The sequence below is a fragment of the Gasterosteus aculeatus genome, chromosome 1 (assembly GCF_964276395.1).
Source record: "Gasterosteus aculeatus chromosome 1, fGasAcu3.hap1.1, whole genome shotgun sequence".
Taxonomy (NCBI): domain Eukaryota; kingdom Metazoa; phylum Chordata; class Actinopteri; order Perciformes; family Gasterosteidae; genus Gasterosteus; species Gasterosteus aculeatus.
In genome coordinates, this window is record NC_135688.1 from 28,968,557 (window position 1) to 28,986,324 (window position 17,768).

At 44.7% G+C, this 17,768-nt stretch overlaps 1 protein-coding gene across 1 annotated transcript in view; it reads right to left on the bottom strand.

Moving 5' to 3' along the window:
* xirp2a (xin actin binding repeat containing 2a) overlaps positions 1-11,599 on the bottom strand; it is a 44,610-nt gene extending 33,011 nt beyond the window's left edge. The window contains exons 1-5 of the mRNA XM_078102154.1: positions 10,799-11,599; positions 10,246-10,282; positions 9,242-9,359; positions 8,288-8,366; positions 7,808-8,166 (exon numbers count right to left, since the gene is read on the bottom strand). Of these exons, the coding sequence (XP_077958280.1) occupies positions 7,808-8,020 (213 nt within the window). The 5' untranslated portion in view covers positions 8,021-8,166; positions 8,288-8,366; positions 9,242-9,359; positions 10,246-10,282; positions 10,799-11,599. The remainder of the gene's footprint in view (positions 1-7,807; positions 8,167-8,287; positions 8,367-9,241; positions 9,360-10,245; positions 10,283-10,798) is intronic.
* Between the last annotated feature and the right edge of the window lie 6,169 nt (positions 11,600-17,768).

Here is a 17,768-nt window from a genome sequence, read left to right on the forward strand (position 1 = left end):
CTGCTTTGGTGCCACCTTTTCTTCCCCTCCTGCCCGTGACTCTTTGGCAGCTGCTTTCTTTTTTTGTTAGCGCCATAAGCGTTCCCTTTTGGCGAAACAATCAATATTTCAAGAACTAGTAGGCGAACAAGGAGTTACAAACGGTGTACGAAAGAGATCACATTACATTACATGTCATTTAGCTGACGCTTTTATCCAGAGCGGCTTAAAGAACAAGAAACAAGAGAGCAATTTCATCAAGATTCATCCAAGATCCGATTGAAGCGAATGAAGGAAATCTGAAGCCAAAAAAGGGGGGGAAAGAGTAAAAGTACGTGGAAAACGCTGTGGGAGGGTCTCTCGCGTTTGTAATAGTGGTTTGATATTTCCCACCAAAGCCAGTTGGGATGCTGGGAATTAACTGAAAAGGCCAAACAAGCAAACAAGCGTGGCGGAGAAAAGCCTGCAGGCAAACAGCAGCTCGACTGAAGGGAGACGTGATCGCATGTGTTTACAGAGGGGATATTTTAAAAACAAAATTCAACATAACAACAAAGGAGAGCTCTGTTGGAACGCGTCTTCATCCAGTGCCGCGTCGGGGGGGGGGGGAAGGCCGCCTGGTGCTTCCTCGCCTCCGTCCTGTCAGAGCGCGGATCCCGCTGGACGAGCGGCGCGGCGGAAGCTCGGTGACTCCACTGGCAGGTTTTCCATATTGACCAAGTTTGCCCGAAGATCCAGATTTCGTCATTTCAGCCGAATTCTATACTCTGACATTAGACTGTTTTCAGCTTCATGCAGCACTGAGCAGTTTTCATAATGTACGTTGTGTTCAGACTAAGCTGTTGAATAAAACGCAGGCCCCTGAACACCTAACGATGGCCCCACATATCTTATTCCCGTTTGTTTATTTTGAGACTCTTCGTAGCTCGCCTGATGACGGCCTGGTGTCATCCGTGACATGCCGGCTAGGCTGCACCTGTCCCCCGAGGCCCCCACAGCTTAGCTGCTAAAAGCAGTAGAACGCACAAATCCAGCACCCACGGCTTAGTATTGATTGAAATATCTGGCATCAAAGTAATAAAGAATTCAATTAAATCATCATCCCTCCCGTGTGCGTGAATCCACCCAGAACGGATTCAATAGATACGTATCAGCCGACCACCGGACCATCACATCTCCCCAGGAGTGGGCTCTGGCTGTGTGTTCACGGCAGGCTTCCCCTCTACGGTCCCATCCGCATACATTCACACCTTGAAGTCCAGCACAACCATCGCTGTCTGGTGGCCTCCGAGCAGCTTCACTGGAGCGGTTGGCGGTTATGACAAAAACCTGCTCTCATTTTTAGCACTTCTCATGCCAGAGGTTCTACAGCAGGACGACATCTGCTGTTTGGGCCACCTGAAGCAACAAAGACGTTTTAAAAAAACCAAATATCATTTCTACTCTTTTCACCGACCTACACGGAAAAAAGGGTCTTTTGCAACACTCGCTTTGGATAAAAGCGTCAGCTAAATTACCTGTAATGTAATGATCTGGGGGCTAGGGTGCCTCTCGCGGTTTAGTGTCTTGCTCAGCGGCACTCTGGTACGGAGGCTTGTAAAAAAGGAGGAACCTGGGCCCTTTCATTTGCTAATGACCGAGTTGACCCAGATCTGCCGAGCGTCCGATAAAGTGGAGCTTGACAGACGTCCAATGGTTTTAAGGTTCAAAGCCTGGCTGCAGGAACTCGCGGCGCACATCGACCGCTGAGTATTAACTGGCCCATTAGCAGACCATTAATGCAGGCTGGAGGTGCGCTAGATTTATGCAGCAGACTCGTGGTATTAGACGTTTGTGTATTTCACAGTGGCCACTCAGGTGGATGGAAATTGCAGCAGTGTGTTTATTATTATGGGATGATGCTTGAGTGAGAACATCCGTTTATTGTGACATACGACAGTAGATCTAAGAGGATGAAATAAATGAATAGATGCGTGTGTGTAATAGAAGTGAATAGACATATTAAGTGTCCTCGTTGTGTATTCCAGGTCTCTCTCCCCTGATTATCGGGGCTCTTAATGAGAGCTGAAATCAGAAAGACACGTGCTCGTCTCCAGGGAAAGAAAGCTGTGGGAAAAGAGTAAAATGAGAAAAGGGTAAAAAAATAAAATAGTGCAGCCGTGAAGTGGGGCCTGATGAAGCCCATCATTACTGAGACATGAATATAATTTGTTAATCAGACTGCGGCCGGCGTCACCTGCTAAAATACGAGCCAGCTTTCCATTTTGATTCTCTCTTAACGCTCCGGCTGAGTCACCCGGAGTCTCCATCGCTCCCTATCCGTCTTCATCTTCCTCGCTCACTTGCCTTCCCGTCCGCTGTGCCAGTCCTCCCGCTCACAATATGGCCCCGTGCTCGCTGAATGTAAATCACATTTCAGTCTCTTTCATCAGGCCTCTTAATGTTCAGTGAGCGATCGCCAACATCCCCGGCTACTACTATTAATACACACCGGCTCAGAAGAGGCTCGGGGTCCGGCTCCGTTTTCAGTCCCTCCAAATATACACCGAACCCGTGGCGGGTGACATGCGGCGTCCGTGTTCTGGGGATTTAGGTCTATAACTGTGCGAATAGGTAACGCGAGCTCACGCGTGTGGATGATGCGCACGTCTCCCCGCTCACCTCGCGGTGCTTTGCACTACAACAAGGATTCTCTAAATAAATCCCTTCGACTTGATTCATTGGCTGACTCATAAGTTTGAGTGTGACCACAACTGTTGAATGAGTTACTGCAATGATTCCTCAATTCAATTCCTGAAACAGAATATCGCTGAATTTTGAACCAAACAAGATATTTGAGGTCATCTTGGCTTCCGAGGAACCCTGGTTGATTTTCTTTTCTTAGACCAAACAACTAATTAATTCGGCTCAAATAAAAGATGAAAACACAATGACAGTCCTTGTTTGCGTCCCCGATTCCCAGGGAGTCCTCCGCGAGTAGGTATTCATTTGCTACCAACTTTAAGGAGAAGAGACATGTAAAATCTGTGTTTCCAATTAATATATCCCGATTATTTGTTAACGATAACTGTCCAAAACATTTAAAGGCAAGCATTCAAACATGACAAATCTACTAAACATTGATTATAAATTAATATTAACAAACAATAATTCAACTTAAATCATTTCCCCCACAAAAAAAATAAAATAAAGCGATGCTAAAAATCTTCCCCTTGTAATAACTTTGATGGTCCTTTTGTACGATGACCAAATATCTGTCAAGCCAATGACGTTCCCATCTAGGGTGGCCATTTCCTTCACGTCTAAAAGGAGGACACTAGTGATGGGGGGGGGGGGGGGGGGGGGATATTACCGACCACTCAGTAAAAAAAAAAAAACACGAAAATGTAACCAGTGACATTACTTATTTTGACACACATTTTTAGCCAATACATATTAAACTAATGAGGTAATGTGTCAAAAGGCGGACCTTTTTAGTTATTTTTGCACACAGTTGTGCACTAGGCTTAGCTACATTAGCTACATGATGAAAATGAAGAATAACAGTAACGACTTTCTGCATTTCTGCTTTAATAACGTGCTAAAATTAAATTGCTTCGACTACTGTTCGATTTACAAAGTGCTCCAATATGACCAGAAGCTTTTGTTTGCTTCATCCATCCGTCCATCAATGCTAACACGCTAACACGCGTCGGCAGGGTTGGTACAGCAAGTGTTACAGTAAACGGCAACACTGGGGCCGGTTTCTATCGTATAAATAATGCAGAGGAAACTCAAAAATGTCCCAAGTTGTTACCCCAGGGTGAACAAAGTGCTCCCCCGGGGAAGAAGCACCTTTTGAAGTATTCGCAGTGAGAAACCGGACCTCGTTAAACCGTCCCCTCATTGTCCTTTGCGTCTGCATGTCATTCTTCTCCAGTCGGAAGCGGGGCTTTTTTTTATGAAGAGCGCTTCCTCTTCTTTTTGTTGCTAGAAAATGGCGGCGACGGCGCCGAGCAACCTTTGGATCGACACGGCGCCGCGGTGAATGATTGAAGACGCGCGCCTTGAGGCCCTCGGCTAATTGTGGAGCACACATGCTGCCGTCGGTGGCGTGGGTGTCAAAAGTGCGTTAGACAAAAGATGATATGAGTCACACAACAATCTGTATGGAAGCAAAAGCCCGCAGGTGTGCTTCCATTACCTGGCTAGTGAAGGGATTAGCATACGGAGGAGTGAGTACGCGTTCAATACCTCAGGGGGAAAAAAACAACTAAAAAGCTGTGTATCGACGCAGAGCAGACTTTGAATGAGTTAATCCGTAAACAAAAGCAAACAGCGGGGAAGGGAGGGTGAGGGGGGGGGGATTCAGAGCCGTGTACGGCGGAGCACCGAACAACGATTCTCGAAGCCAAGGCGACCGGCAACAAGTCGCCGACGTCGTCACGACAGGCCGGCTCCATTAAAGGATTTGAATCTGTGAAAGCGAGACGAAGGGAGATGCCCGGTAAACGTTAGCGGAATGTTTATGAGCTGAACCGACTTGACGGCGTCTGGATCATTTTCTCGCAGAGACATTATGGCTTTTAGTTTATTCAACGTCTGACATTGACTGATTTGTTTGGTGTGTTTGTTTGAGAGGAAAATGGTTCTCAATTAACCACGAGGGTTTCACACTTTTGGGTCAGAAAGCTTGATGAAGGCGAACCCTAAAGTGAAGCAATCAAAGCCCCATTCATTCATTCCTTTTAAATTCAATGCTCGTTTGTTGCGCTTATTTTTTCAGACGTGACTAAACACAACGAGTGAGTGAGTGACGACACGAGTCATGAGAATAAAACCGAGGCAACGCTTCAGACCTCGAGTACCACCTCGAGTCACCTCGGAGTCAGACAGCAGTGCTCCAGCTAAATAAGTTGCCCTTTCCCTACTTCATGTTATCCTGTTAGCAAGGTGTGACCGGCTTCAACCCCATGCTGTGAAATCCTTTTAAAATTACCAAACCCGTCAGAATTAGATATTACGCCAATTACGCAAACAGAAATCTGACTGGCTGAGAGACAAGGGAAAAGCCTGTTTGAGACGCCTACGGCCGTCAGAGATGAGGAGAAATTAACACGGGGTGATTAGCCATTGTCTCACTCCAATAAGCAGCCGATGAAGAGCAGAACATCAAGCCTTCCTGCTTTAAAGCCTGTCAGTCGGACAGGTGCTACACTACCACCCGCTGGCCTACAGGGGACATCACAGACAGGATTGTTAGCAGCATTCAAGTGGTTCAACTAATAATGCTCGCCTCGACATTTTAATGAGCTGGTGTGGAATAACAGGGCTTTCTAAATGGCAACAGTCTCGAAGTGGCCTACTCATGTGCTCATGCATGTAGGCCTATGTATGTGCGTGTGAATTCTGCACGCCCTCCCGTGCATGATCTGACCTGACACTGTAGCACCTCGTCTGTCTCATGCACACACACATCACTGCATTCTCCCCTCGTGTGCCCGGTCACGACCAGAGGGTCGGTCAGATATCCTAAACACGAGGCCGAGTCCCTCGAGGATCGGGCCCCGCTACACGCAAGCTGAGAGGAAGGAAAAAAAAAAAACACGCCCTTTGCACTCATACAAACCGTTGCATCAGGACACATCTGCGGACTGTCCTCCATCTCTCTCTATCCCACACACACACAGCGGGTTTTCATTTTGATTTTGGCCACAGCCGAGCGGCCACGCGGGAATCCATCAGTCATTGTTATGGCTGGCTGTCCAATCCCATCGCACCGGTTAAATAAACTAAATGGGGCACGGGGAGAAAAATACAGTGAATCATCAAATATTAAGCTCGGTCTTTCAGATGAGTTAGAGACAAGGTCGCGTTTTATAAGCAGCCGGCTGCAGAGCTCTGGTCCTCATCTGGGAATCTGGAACGCTGCCCGCATGCTCCATTAGCTCTGACCACAGGCTCCTAGATGAGAGCGTACAAGCACTCGTGACACAATGCCAAGACACAACATGTGCTCCAAAGCCAGCGTGTGTCATGCTAACATTTGGACCAGCTGGACAGCTTGTTATTTCAAAATATCACATAAAAAGATTCTCTCTCCCTTGAGAGGATTCAAGTTGGAAGTCGAAGAAGAATAAAATGTCAGATGTGAGCCGGCTGGAAATGACTGTTGAAGTTGACCAGCTTTTTGTGTAAACAGGAAAAGTGATGTATTCCACAATCCGTTTCCTGAAAGGTAAGAAGTAACAGAATTTTCACATATTTTACTAACACCTCAACAGATTAAGACCTCTAAAAAACAAACCGCATCAGTGGTTTTAGCGAATGCATAATAATGAAATAATTATCTGGTTGGGCCACATTGTTCACTTAAAGAGGCAGTACAGAATCTGTCCACAGGGGGGCGGCAGAAACGAGGGGTAAACGTACCACTGATATCTCGCACGTTGTTTTAAGCGCCTAAATGCGCTCCTATTGTTAGCATCCAACTGTGCCAGTCTGATGTTTGGTGCTGAGCTGGTAGCGTACAAGGTTTTTACAGCCATTCCCAACATTGCTAATGGGAGCTGTGACCAAAAACAATAACAAAGAAACAAAAATAACAATACTACACCACTCTGCAGGCTGGCCGGCTAAACGTTAGCGTTAATATCAGGATCGTCTGACGTTCCACAAATCTGACACAAGTCAAAAGGGCTTTGAACACCAAATTGCTCCTTTAAACAAACACTGAAGCCCACAAACGGCTCAGTGACTTGTAGATGGTCAAAAGGCTGAGAACGTTCTCCTTCTGGTGAGCCGAAGACCGAGGAGCTTTATACCCAACGCTCCGCCAGACACTAGAACGCAAAAGCGCCACAATAAAAGCTCAAAGTACGTCTTATCTTTTGAGAGCGTTACGGCTCATACCACAGCAGACCAAACACACCGACCTCCGAGACCTTAAACGATGCGGATGATTAAGCAGTAATCTGTGAGAAGCCTGACGTCTGGTCTCTGACCTGACGTCGGAGCTCCAGCAGCAAGCCGATGTGCCAATTACATTTACTTATTTTGGAAGTCTTGCTTTACCATGAAGCCCCCCCCAAAAATAGGCTTTAAATAACAGGGTGTTGAATATCAGCAGCCGGTGTGCGTCTGTATCACCGGGGGCTCCGGCACATTCAACCACATTCCCCATAATGCATCAGCTCCTGCGAGTTGCTTGTGTGCGTTTGGGATAATATGAAGCGAGAGGTTTCAATGCGCCGCAATCGAGCTTGTGGTTCTCGGGAACATTTAGGCGAGTTTCGTCAGAAGTCCGACCACAGTCGGAGCACAAAGTGGGTCAGGCATTTGGTAAAGGGAGGATTTATCATAATGACCCGCTTCACTTCCAACAGACTTAGATTTTCCTCTCAGAGAAGCCAGTTGAGATGGAAAAACTGAGCGGGGAAAGAAGGCTGCCCTCCTCTCTGCGCGGGGAGGTTCTCTCACCAGTGTCAACAAAACGACGGAAAAAAAGAGTTTCCAGCGAGTGGATCACAATGAAGCCAATGTAGAGATACGCAAAATCCTTTTCTGGCTTTCCAATTATATCCAAGAATAAGTCGACAGTAAGGTCAGCAAATGTGGTCATTACAAAGAGATTATTACAGAGAAACTGAAAGACTTTCACTAAAGACAAGATGTGTTTCCTGAGGCAGGACCTCAGTCGTCTCACTGACTTTTTAAAGTTTCTTAGAAGGGGGGAAAAAAACAAAAAAAACTTTGAATACATATATTACAAGTAGACACACTCCGGCATTGCAGCAGGCAAACACTCCATTTAACTGGGGAGAATTCACTGCAAAAGAAGGTCACTTACCACGTTCACCACAGCGGGTTTCTCAAACATCCTCTTCAGGTTATCAAGGGGGATGTCAAACCTCTCGACCCCCTTAGCGGCCCGCAGGTCCTCTCTGAGCACCGGCTCGTCTGCCGTCTCCACCTGCGGGACGGAGGGACGACGGGGTGCGAAGCACGAGGGCGCTGACGCTGCTCTCGCCACCTCCTCTCCATTTTCAGATTGAATTTCCATTGTTGTGGAGAAATAGTATCTACCTCCCAACCCCCCACACCCCACTCCCCCCTCTCACCTTGGAGAGGAAGTCTATTGTGCGAAGTGATTTGGAAGGAGGCGAGGAAGAGGAAGGGAGATGCAGGAGTTGCTGCCGTGGAAGCTCTCTGGGTCGCGCCGAGAGGAAAAGGAGGAGAAACAAAAAAAAAGTTCACAGGGCAAGTTTTTCCCCACCCTCCCTCCACCCTGCAATTACTCATACATACACAGCAGCCTCTGCAAACTCACATGTGGGCTTGGAAACAGCTAATTGAGATTCGAGCTGCAGGAGGAAGCCAGAGGGGCGATGGCAAAGGAGGAAGAGCGGCTGCCAAAGAAGTCAGGAGGGAAAGACGTTTTAGTGATTTTGTAAAGTTGAGCTTCATGCTTCGTTCCCTCTCATGACATGCTGCTATTTTACATTTACATCTCATGCTACTGATCCCTTTATTTTGAGACATTCTAGTCCACATCTATTCAAGACCAATTACATGTTGGCTAATAAATTATGATGCATTATTAGGAATGAAACCACCAACCAGGATATTAACTGGTTAAAAGTATAAACAACGAGAATATAAAGAAATTTGTAGTCCCGCTGGTTAGCAACCGCCTTCTTAGACACGTAACAGTTTATAACTTAAATATTCTTAGCTGGCTTGCTATCAATGGCCACAGTTTTGGCACATTACTATGACGTGTTGAATAAAGAAGTACTGTTAATTGGTTTGGTAATGCCATTGTTTTAAGTGAATGAAATGAGACCAGAGTGGTAATGTGGATGAACACTGCATGTAAAAAAGCGAGGAAAGTGCTTTATGGTCATTTTTGTATTTTGCCACATTCATTGAATGTGTAAGCCCCGTTTGTAGCAAAGGAGAGGATTACCACTAAGTTCTTTCTACATTTTGGGTTTTAAAGTTTAAAAAAACACTAAAGGGTGAATTATTGTTTTTACACACTGTGCCAACACCCCAAAAAAGTGGGAAAGCAAAGCCAGCACTGACAAACCACAAGGACGACAAGCTGAGAACAATGAAATCCGCTTCATCTTTTGACCGACTGGTGGTAAACGAACATCTGCAGGCTTTCAGGAAACAGCTGAACAGCTGTGTGCCTCACCCATCCTCCCTTTAACGGGGGCATTATTGCTGAACAAATCGAGGAAGGACCATAACAACCGACCCCGCTGGCCTACATTACCGACTACAGGCGCGCTTCCTCGGGAGTGTCTTCCTGCACAATCAACCAGTTAACGCGGCTTCCTCTGTGACTCACGTGCCCCCCACCTTCATCCCGTCGCGTCGTTGTACAATTCTCCCTGTACGGAGACAGCAGAGCTTTGTTAGCTGCGGTGAAGTGAACGCTTAGTTACAGGATCAGGAGGAGACAAATACAGGCCTGAAACAGAGCCACAACATAAACATTAGTACAGAGGGGGAGGGACAGAGACGATCCCGATAATCCCAACTTAATGAATGAACGGTCATGATATATGCATCCGATAGTGCTTTGGAGGAGACGCTATTACTCCAATTATACCAGTGGCAGATACATTATTCAGAGGACCAAAGGTGTGTGTGTCACTTTCAGCTGGATCCAGTGTCCTGAGGCCACTCAGTTTACACCACTTACTCTTATACAGAGGGACACAAAAAAAAAAAACTACAATCTTTTTAGAATTTAGTATTTCTGCCTCGTGTAAGGGAACAAAAAAAGGTCAATTCTGAGAGGAAAAGGGACGCCAGGGACACAATCTGAAGGAATATCTTGAGTCGCATAGTGAAAGCGGACACGTTTTATTTATTTTTAACTTGGCGGCTGAGTGGAATTCAGTGTGAGAACAAACATAATGCTCGCTGACACTCGGCTCCAGAGCAGCTTTTCTTTAATACAACAAGACACTATTTGTGCCCTAGCAGGGCTTAGTGAGACTATCTGGTGAAGACCCACCAGGGTAAAACCACTGTCTGCTCCTATTAAATAAAACATATTGCAGGTCCTGTGGTGGCTCCCACGTTGAATTCCCAGCCTAGGACTCCAGACTTCTCTATTTAGAGGACAGACTGAAATGTGATCCCTCGGATAAGATAAGACGGAAGTAACTATTATCATGTTACGGTGTCTACACAGTCAGAATGAAGAATATAGTCCTGTGAACCATTAAAAGATGTCATTGAATAACTCATAACAGTGTACATACTTACAGAGCACAGAGGTCATTGTGGTTCCCAAGAAAAGAGTCTGGAAATATAAAAATCACACATGAACATCTCAGTCCTTTTATAGATAAACGAACAGTGTTTAAAAGCACAGCCAGAAAAAACCCTATATAGCAGCCGACCGCACATTATTCATGCTGGTTTGTTTGACAGTAAGGAAATGTAATATTTTCAGATTCCAAAACTACTTTTCAGCCAAAGATTAGATTATTTAAATGGCCCATATTGTGCTATAGCTAAATTACCTTTCCTAAAAATATTTATATTATATATATATAAAATATAAATATTTTTATACACTCTTCAAAAGATATCACAGCCATAGTGGCTACAATTGTACAAATGAGGACTGCATCACAGCCATTACATCAAGATATCAATATCCGAAGGTGCAGAATGAAAGTGTTTTAATTTATTCATAAACAATATTCCTTAAATTAACAACCAATTAAAGTTGATAAACAGCATCTGTATAAAAAAAGAAAATGAAGACGTTCATAAAATCTTTGCAAAAAAAGAAAATAAGCGGTACACTTACAGAAATAAGGAACAATCACATGAAGTTCTCAAACGAAAATAAACAAATCAGAAGAACGCATGCCGTGCTGCTCCAGAAGGGGTTTCCCTGTACAAAGGGAGAGAAACCAGACTGCATGTCGTGTACTGGGAGGCAATGCAGTAGATTAATACACTGTGCATTTACATGATTAGGGAACTGCCAGTGTAATCTTACCCAGTCATCATTCCCGTTTCTCCTTGACGTCGGCACACATGCTCTGCATAGTTCTGTCACGCTTCCTTACGCAATAAACAAAAATGATTGCTCAATGGCATCTAAATGCATATGACCAAACATGGTTGTTGTAACAGCCTCTGTGGCCGAATCTAGTTTACCACCAGTTAACATTAACATTAATAGAAGTGTGATTGACTTGGAGTTACATTGTGTTGTTTAAGTGTTTATTTTTTGGAGCATTGCATATAAATTCAGTTATTCTGCAAAATCATTATTCTCTTCTAAAAGTGGTTTAGTTGCGATATATTGTGGAGAAGTCCATTTTTACTAGGGGTGTAACGATTCATCCACTGAATCGATTTATATTCCTGCGATCCAACTGAATCGATCTGTGCTCAGCAAATCGGCATTCCGGACGACAATATTACAAATCGATTGAAATGGTACAAGAAAACTGGCACTCACATCCCCATCCATATCAACGGGACGGAGGTTGAGCGTGTCGCCAGCTTCAAGTTCCTGGGTGTCCACATCTCTGAGGACCTCTCTTGGACCCTCAACACCTCATCGCTGGTAAAGAAAGCACACCAGCGTCTCTTCTTCCTGAGGAGAATGAAGACGGCCCATCTGTCTCCTCAGATTCTAGAGAATCTGAGGATACATATACCATAGAGAGCATCCTTACAAACTGCATCTCAGTATGGTACGGCAGCTGCTCTGTCGCGGACCGTAAATCACTGCAGAGGGTGGTGAAAACTGCCCAACGCATCGCCGGTTCCTCACTCCCCACCATCGAGGCCGTCTAGAGCAAGAGATGTCTGCGGAGGGCACGCAGCTCTCACCCCAGCCACAGACTGTTTGCCCTCCTCCCCTCTGGGAGGCGCTACAGGGTGCTCCGTTCCCGGACCAGCAGGTTCAGGAACAGCTTCATTCCTGCGGCTGTCACCCTACTGAACTCTGAACTCTGCCCCCCACCCCCACACATCTCCCTCAGTGACTGTACTCCCCCCTCCACCCTGGCTTGACTGCCACACACTGCCACTGAACATTTGCACTATTACGGTTATTACATATCCATTTCTTACTGTTCATACTGCAAAACTATTTCTTACTGTACATATCTATTTATTCACTTATTACACTTTACATATGCACATACTCTGCACTTTTTTTGCACTATTTTGCACTTCTGGTTGGATGTTAAACTGCATTTCGTTGCCTCAGTACTTGTACCCTGTGCAGTGACAATAAAGTTGAATCTAATCTAAAACATAATCGATTTGTATCGATACTTGGAGCACATTGGATGTAAGCACAAAAACTGTGTGGATGAGTGTTTGTTTGTTTGTTTTTTAGCACTTTAGACGCGTTAAACGTTACTGGATTCAGTCTGCCTGTCTGTGACGTCATCAGTACGCAGCGGCAGCCGCGCGAAACTCTGAACAACAACAAAACTCAGCGTGGAGGAGACGACTGCCAGCGAGACATTTACAAACCAACTTAATCGATTCAGCGCGTGGAAACATTTTGGCTTTTGTAAACACAGAGGTGTTTAAGTCGGTCGCTGTTTGTAGAAGATGTAGATGACAAATTAAAAAACTACGGAAACACGACGAATCTTTCCGGCCATCTACTAAGGCGCCGTGGGATTAAACAACGCCGACAGTCAGGACCTCTAGCAGCGTCACCGCTGCAGCAGCAGCAGGTAACTCCAGCTCTGCAGACGCCTCAGGCCTCGCCAGCACCAAACTCAACATCACAGTAACAATTGCAAAGTTTATCTGTAAAGACATGCGACCCGACAATGTGGTTGAAAATCCGGGGTTCTGTGAATTGATGCAAACAATGTGTAATGTTTACATTAAAAATGGCACTTGATTCAAATAAAAGGTTAATACATTTGCCATTAATTGTTGTTTGCTTGTTTATAATATCCATAATTAATTTAAACCTGATTTCCTTACAAGAAACAACAGGGATCTCAGAAACTTTGCCTGCACTGTCCAGTAAAGTTACTGAATCGATTTCAAGTCACTCAATCGAATCGTTCTAAATTAACCCAGATCGTCCATGAATCGAAAACCATGAATCGCGATTCGAATCGTTAAAATGAATCGTTACACCCCTAATTTTTACCATTGAATTGTACCATTGAGCTTTTCCACCAAATCATTTGTTTGAGGGTGCAAAGAGCACAGAGGCTTCTGTCGATGGATGTTTTTGCACAACTCCATATTCATCTAGAAAATGCACAAGAGGATACATTTGAATACGCATGAAGATTTTTCCATTGATGTTACCATGACTACAGACACATTACTAGCCTCAGAGGTCAAAGCTCTCAGTTTACAAATTATTTTCCACGGTCAGTGAGGATCCGCTGATTTATTCAGTCATCCGCTCATCCGGAGCCGGTCGCGCGGGCAACCAGCAGGAGACACCAAACTTCCCTTTCACAGGCCACATCTTTAAAAAAAGGAAAAAAGAAAAGCCATGATACAGATTTCTTCTGCTCTCTCAAGCAGGTCAGCAGAGAACCTACGTTCACACCAAGAGTGAAGGGAATTTTTGCAAGGCTTCACTCGCCCGTCTATCTGTCGTTATCTTGCTTCACTCCATCGTTTTGGATTCGAAAACGGCGGGGGACGTAGCCTTCTCGACCCCACAGTGAGCCCCAATGCCACGGTCATCAAACTCAAATATGGCGCCTGCTCTATGTGGCATCAGCGCGACCTTGGCAAGATGACGACGCTGCTCATCCAGTGTCCTGCAGCACTCATGAAATTGCATGAACGTAAGATATTTGGTTTGGAAAACATACCACGCTTATGTGATTTGCATTTGACTCACTTTTATCGAAAGCAACTTACAATAAGTGCATTTAGCCCTACAGGGTACAGACACGGAACAACAAAAGTCAAGTATCATTTCTTCAAGAAAGCCAAAATACAACGTAAGTTTCCTAACGTTACTAGTTGGCAACGCGCTTTCTTGCTGAAACATGAAAGAGTTGTTCTTGTACTTTTATATGCATGTTGCTTATTAACTTTAATTTGGTGTTACAGATCAATTAAATTAGTATGAAAGTGGTTCAAGTATGCTCATTTTACTGTTTCTTTTGTTTAAGGTTTCCTCCACTCTGGTATGATGCATGTTAATAAAGTCTATTAGAACATGTAAGTCCATAGGACATTTTACCACCATTTTTTGGGTACGTTAGTTTGGCACTTCCCTTTGATATATTTGTTTAAATTAATCTCATTGTTGTTGGCTGTAATTTCACAGTGTAATAGTCACAAAAGTACATTTAACTGTCCAGATATTTCAAAACATGTTGCCACCAAACAGACACAGAAAGCGACTAGCCTGCCTAAGCTAAGCTAAGCTAGCGGGCAAACAAAGCGGAGATTTATTAGCACGCTACGAGCAAAGGAAATAAAATGAATAAATAAAAACTTATATTGGACTTACATTATTTCAGGTGAGCAGAAGCGGGACTCCAAGTAAAGCCAACGTCAATGCTGCCTCGCGTCTGCTGTACGTGTGAATCAGCAGCAGCTACCGTTACGTTAGCCATAATGTTATAAACGCTAGCTAACTGCATTTAGCATTAGCTCACCGTAGCTAACGCTGTCTAGTTGGCGTGCCGGTACAACGCATAGAATAACGCATAACCGCACGCACAAAGACCACCGTGGTTTCATTGCGGAAGCACCAGCAAGGAAACGAAGCTATTGTTTTATAGTTAATAACGTTTTGACGCGTCATAGCGAGGCAAACACAGGCGGGATTAATTATGCGAGGACCCGTTCTATTTAGTGTGTCACAGCCGCCCCAGTGCGGCAGCATGCGCACAGCAGGCTTTGACACACCGAAATGGAACGGTGCCACATTGACACCTGTGACCACGTGACCATTACCCATTATAACTATGAGTCTCATTGTTCGGTATTTGAATGGTAACAGTGTTCTCTGATGGGTATTTTACACGTTACTTGGTCCTGTTTACCCTGATGCTTCAGTGCCCTTACTTTTCATCAGTGGCTCGTTATTACCTCCTCTTAAATTAAACATCTCCTCACAGACACTCTCACAAGATTTATTGTGAGTAGCTGAAATTCGCCTTATTGTCGTAATAATTTAGCCGAAGGGATTAAGGATAGACTCGTGACTGCTGAAGCAAAAGGTTTGCACTTCCACAACGGAGCCATTAAATGTTGAACTCTGACCCTTATCAAGAAGAACGCAAAAAAGTCATCAGACAAAATAGGCAAAGGAAAACTCAAATATATCCCCAAAAGAAAGTTATCTTTTAAAGGGCCGTGGTTCAGGTACTATGTTTTGGGATGAAGGCAGTAACGGAGCTGTGCAGCAGACCCCTGACTGACCTCGTTTCAGTTTGACAAGCGTCTGTTACAAACTTTAATGAGGGGTAGAACTTCAAAAAGCAAGCTGGACAACTAAGCTTAAACAGAATTATATTGCACTTCTTACCACGGCCTGCCTATTCTGTGCAGTGTACCGTACTTCTTTACTGGTACTTTACTGTAATATTTCATTTTTGGTGGGAAAAATAAGGAAATTAAATGTTTAATTGGGCTTTAAGCAATTGTAAAATCAGGTTTCTAATATTAAATAATTGGCAGATGAATTGATAACAAAGACAACCATTAGTGGCAGCCCTAATGTATATTTCACTGGACACAAAAAGAACCCTGTGGACACAATATTTTTAGTTGCAACAAGGCATACCTGTGCTAAATCATTGCTATCAGTAACGTGGGTGGCAGGCGATCCAAAGGGAAGAAAATATTATCACCATCTGCAAAATAATTCTTCAACCACCGAATATTGTCCACATACTCTGAAAGCTAAGCTTCACTGCATTTCAGGATCATTTTGTGGTCACTACACTCTCGTGACACTTGCTGCTCTCTTTCTAGACACACTGGTGCACTCAGCCGTCAGTGGGGATCAGATGATGGCCACACGACTCCACTTCCGGACGGTTTACTTCCTCCCGCGAAGTCAACATCACACAACCGGTCATCTGAGACGGAGGATGGCGATGCAAGGCAGAGCCGACCCGATTGGGGAGGCAGAACGCTGCACGCCAAGGTGTCTTTTAAGCGGGAGCCGTGCTGAAGACATGCAAATAAAATGTGAATTATTTGCTATAAGCTGTAGCTCATCGTGCTAAGAATCCACCGCTTACTGTTACTTTTCTCTACTGTGAGAAGGATCAAAATAACAAATGAGTTAATTCCAGGACGAGCCCCGACAGCGGGGCTACAGGGCACCGCGGGGCGGTTCAGGACCCAGAGAGGCCTTACATCTCGTTGCCTCCAGGATGGAAGCCGTGAGATCACCTCGGGTCGGGCGGTTGTCTTGTTTGACTTGGGGCTTCGCCTGCGGTGTTCTTTGAACAGAGCAGACAGACGGGGACGCCATCTGCTCCCCGGACCGCTTCGCGGCGCCTCCCCCTCTCTTCTGAGGAGGAAAGAATGAGCGTCTCGACTACTTCACATTCGTCACAGCTGACCGCTTTAAAGGGGGCAATAAAACACTGCTGTGTGTCGGAAAGCAAGGTGCTCTGATAAGAAATTTGAGGGGTCGCGTGGGTTTTTCAATGGGCCACCGGTTTCATGAGCTGGAAAAATCTCACAGTCATGTTCAAAATAAAAAAGGACAGTATAAATACTTGTTGGAGGGGGTTTACCAAGCAAGGTTTTGGCCCCTGTGGGGGTCTCTGCGTGGCGTCTTGATGGCCTCAAGCGAAACAGAAAGAGTCATTTTCGGTCGATATGTAAAATAAAGAACCAATGGTATTAATGTTAAAATGAGCTATCTGAAAGGCCCTCTGGTTTCCATGCGTATATTACGCCATTAAATACCTTTATTTTTAAGGTTTAAATTCCTCTCGCACTATGTTCTCTTATCTGTCTTGTTGTCTACTGTCTTACTGTCTGCTGTTATGCACCAACCGCCAAGTCAAATTCCTTGTATGTGTGACATATTTTGGTAATAAATGTTCCTGATTCCTGAATCTTGTCAATGCCAAGTCTGCCATCTGGTGTTCGTTACCTAGAAACACACACGGGGTTATTTAAGTACGGCTGATGTCATTCTCTCAGGAACAAATATATTAAGGTTGTCATGCTTTGTTAAATGTATAATTAGTAGAAATATTTTGAATTTAATAACCATGAAAGCTGGTTAGTAAATAAAACCGCAGGTTTCTGTGCTACAAGGGAACATATTTTAGTCAATTGAAGTGACATTTCTGACGGGCAGCAGCCTGGAGGTCATTAGGGTTAAAGTTAAGAGTTTTAGATTTGGCCACTTCTGTTCAATTCAGGGACCTGGGTTCTGATCATTTACCTCTCAGCCGTTCAAGCAGGATCTGATTTACACCTGCAGCATCAGCTGGATGCAGCTCCTGTAAATTGAGGTGGGACTGTGATGGAAAAGCACACGGGGGTGCGGCGGCGGGGGTCTTTATTCTCGGCCCATCCACACCCCTGTTTCCACCTACTGATTGGACCCCATCTTTTTGGAACTGAAGCAGCTAAATTATCATACTTACAACTTACTACAGTGTCAAAAAATAGATCCTGGAGATGAACTACACCAAGCCACAAATCCTCCTTCACAAAAGCTTTGTCGACTTTCCCTTCCAGTTTTTGAGGCAAATTGTTCCCCAAGTGGTGCCAACTAGAGGACAATGAATCTTTAATTCGTTAATTACAGCAGAATGGTAGTAAAAGCATGC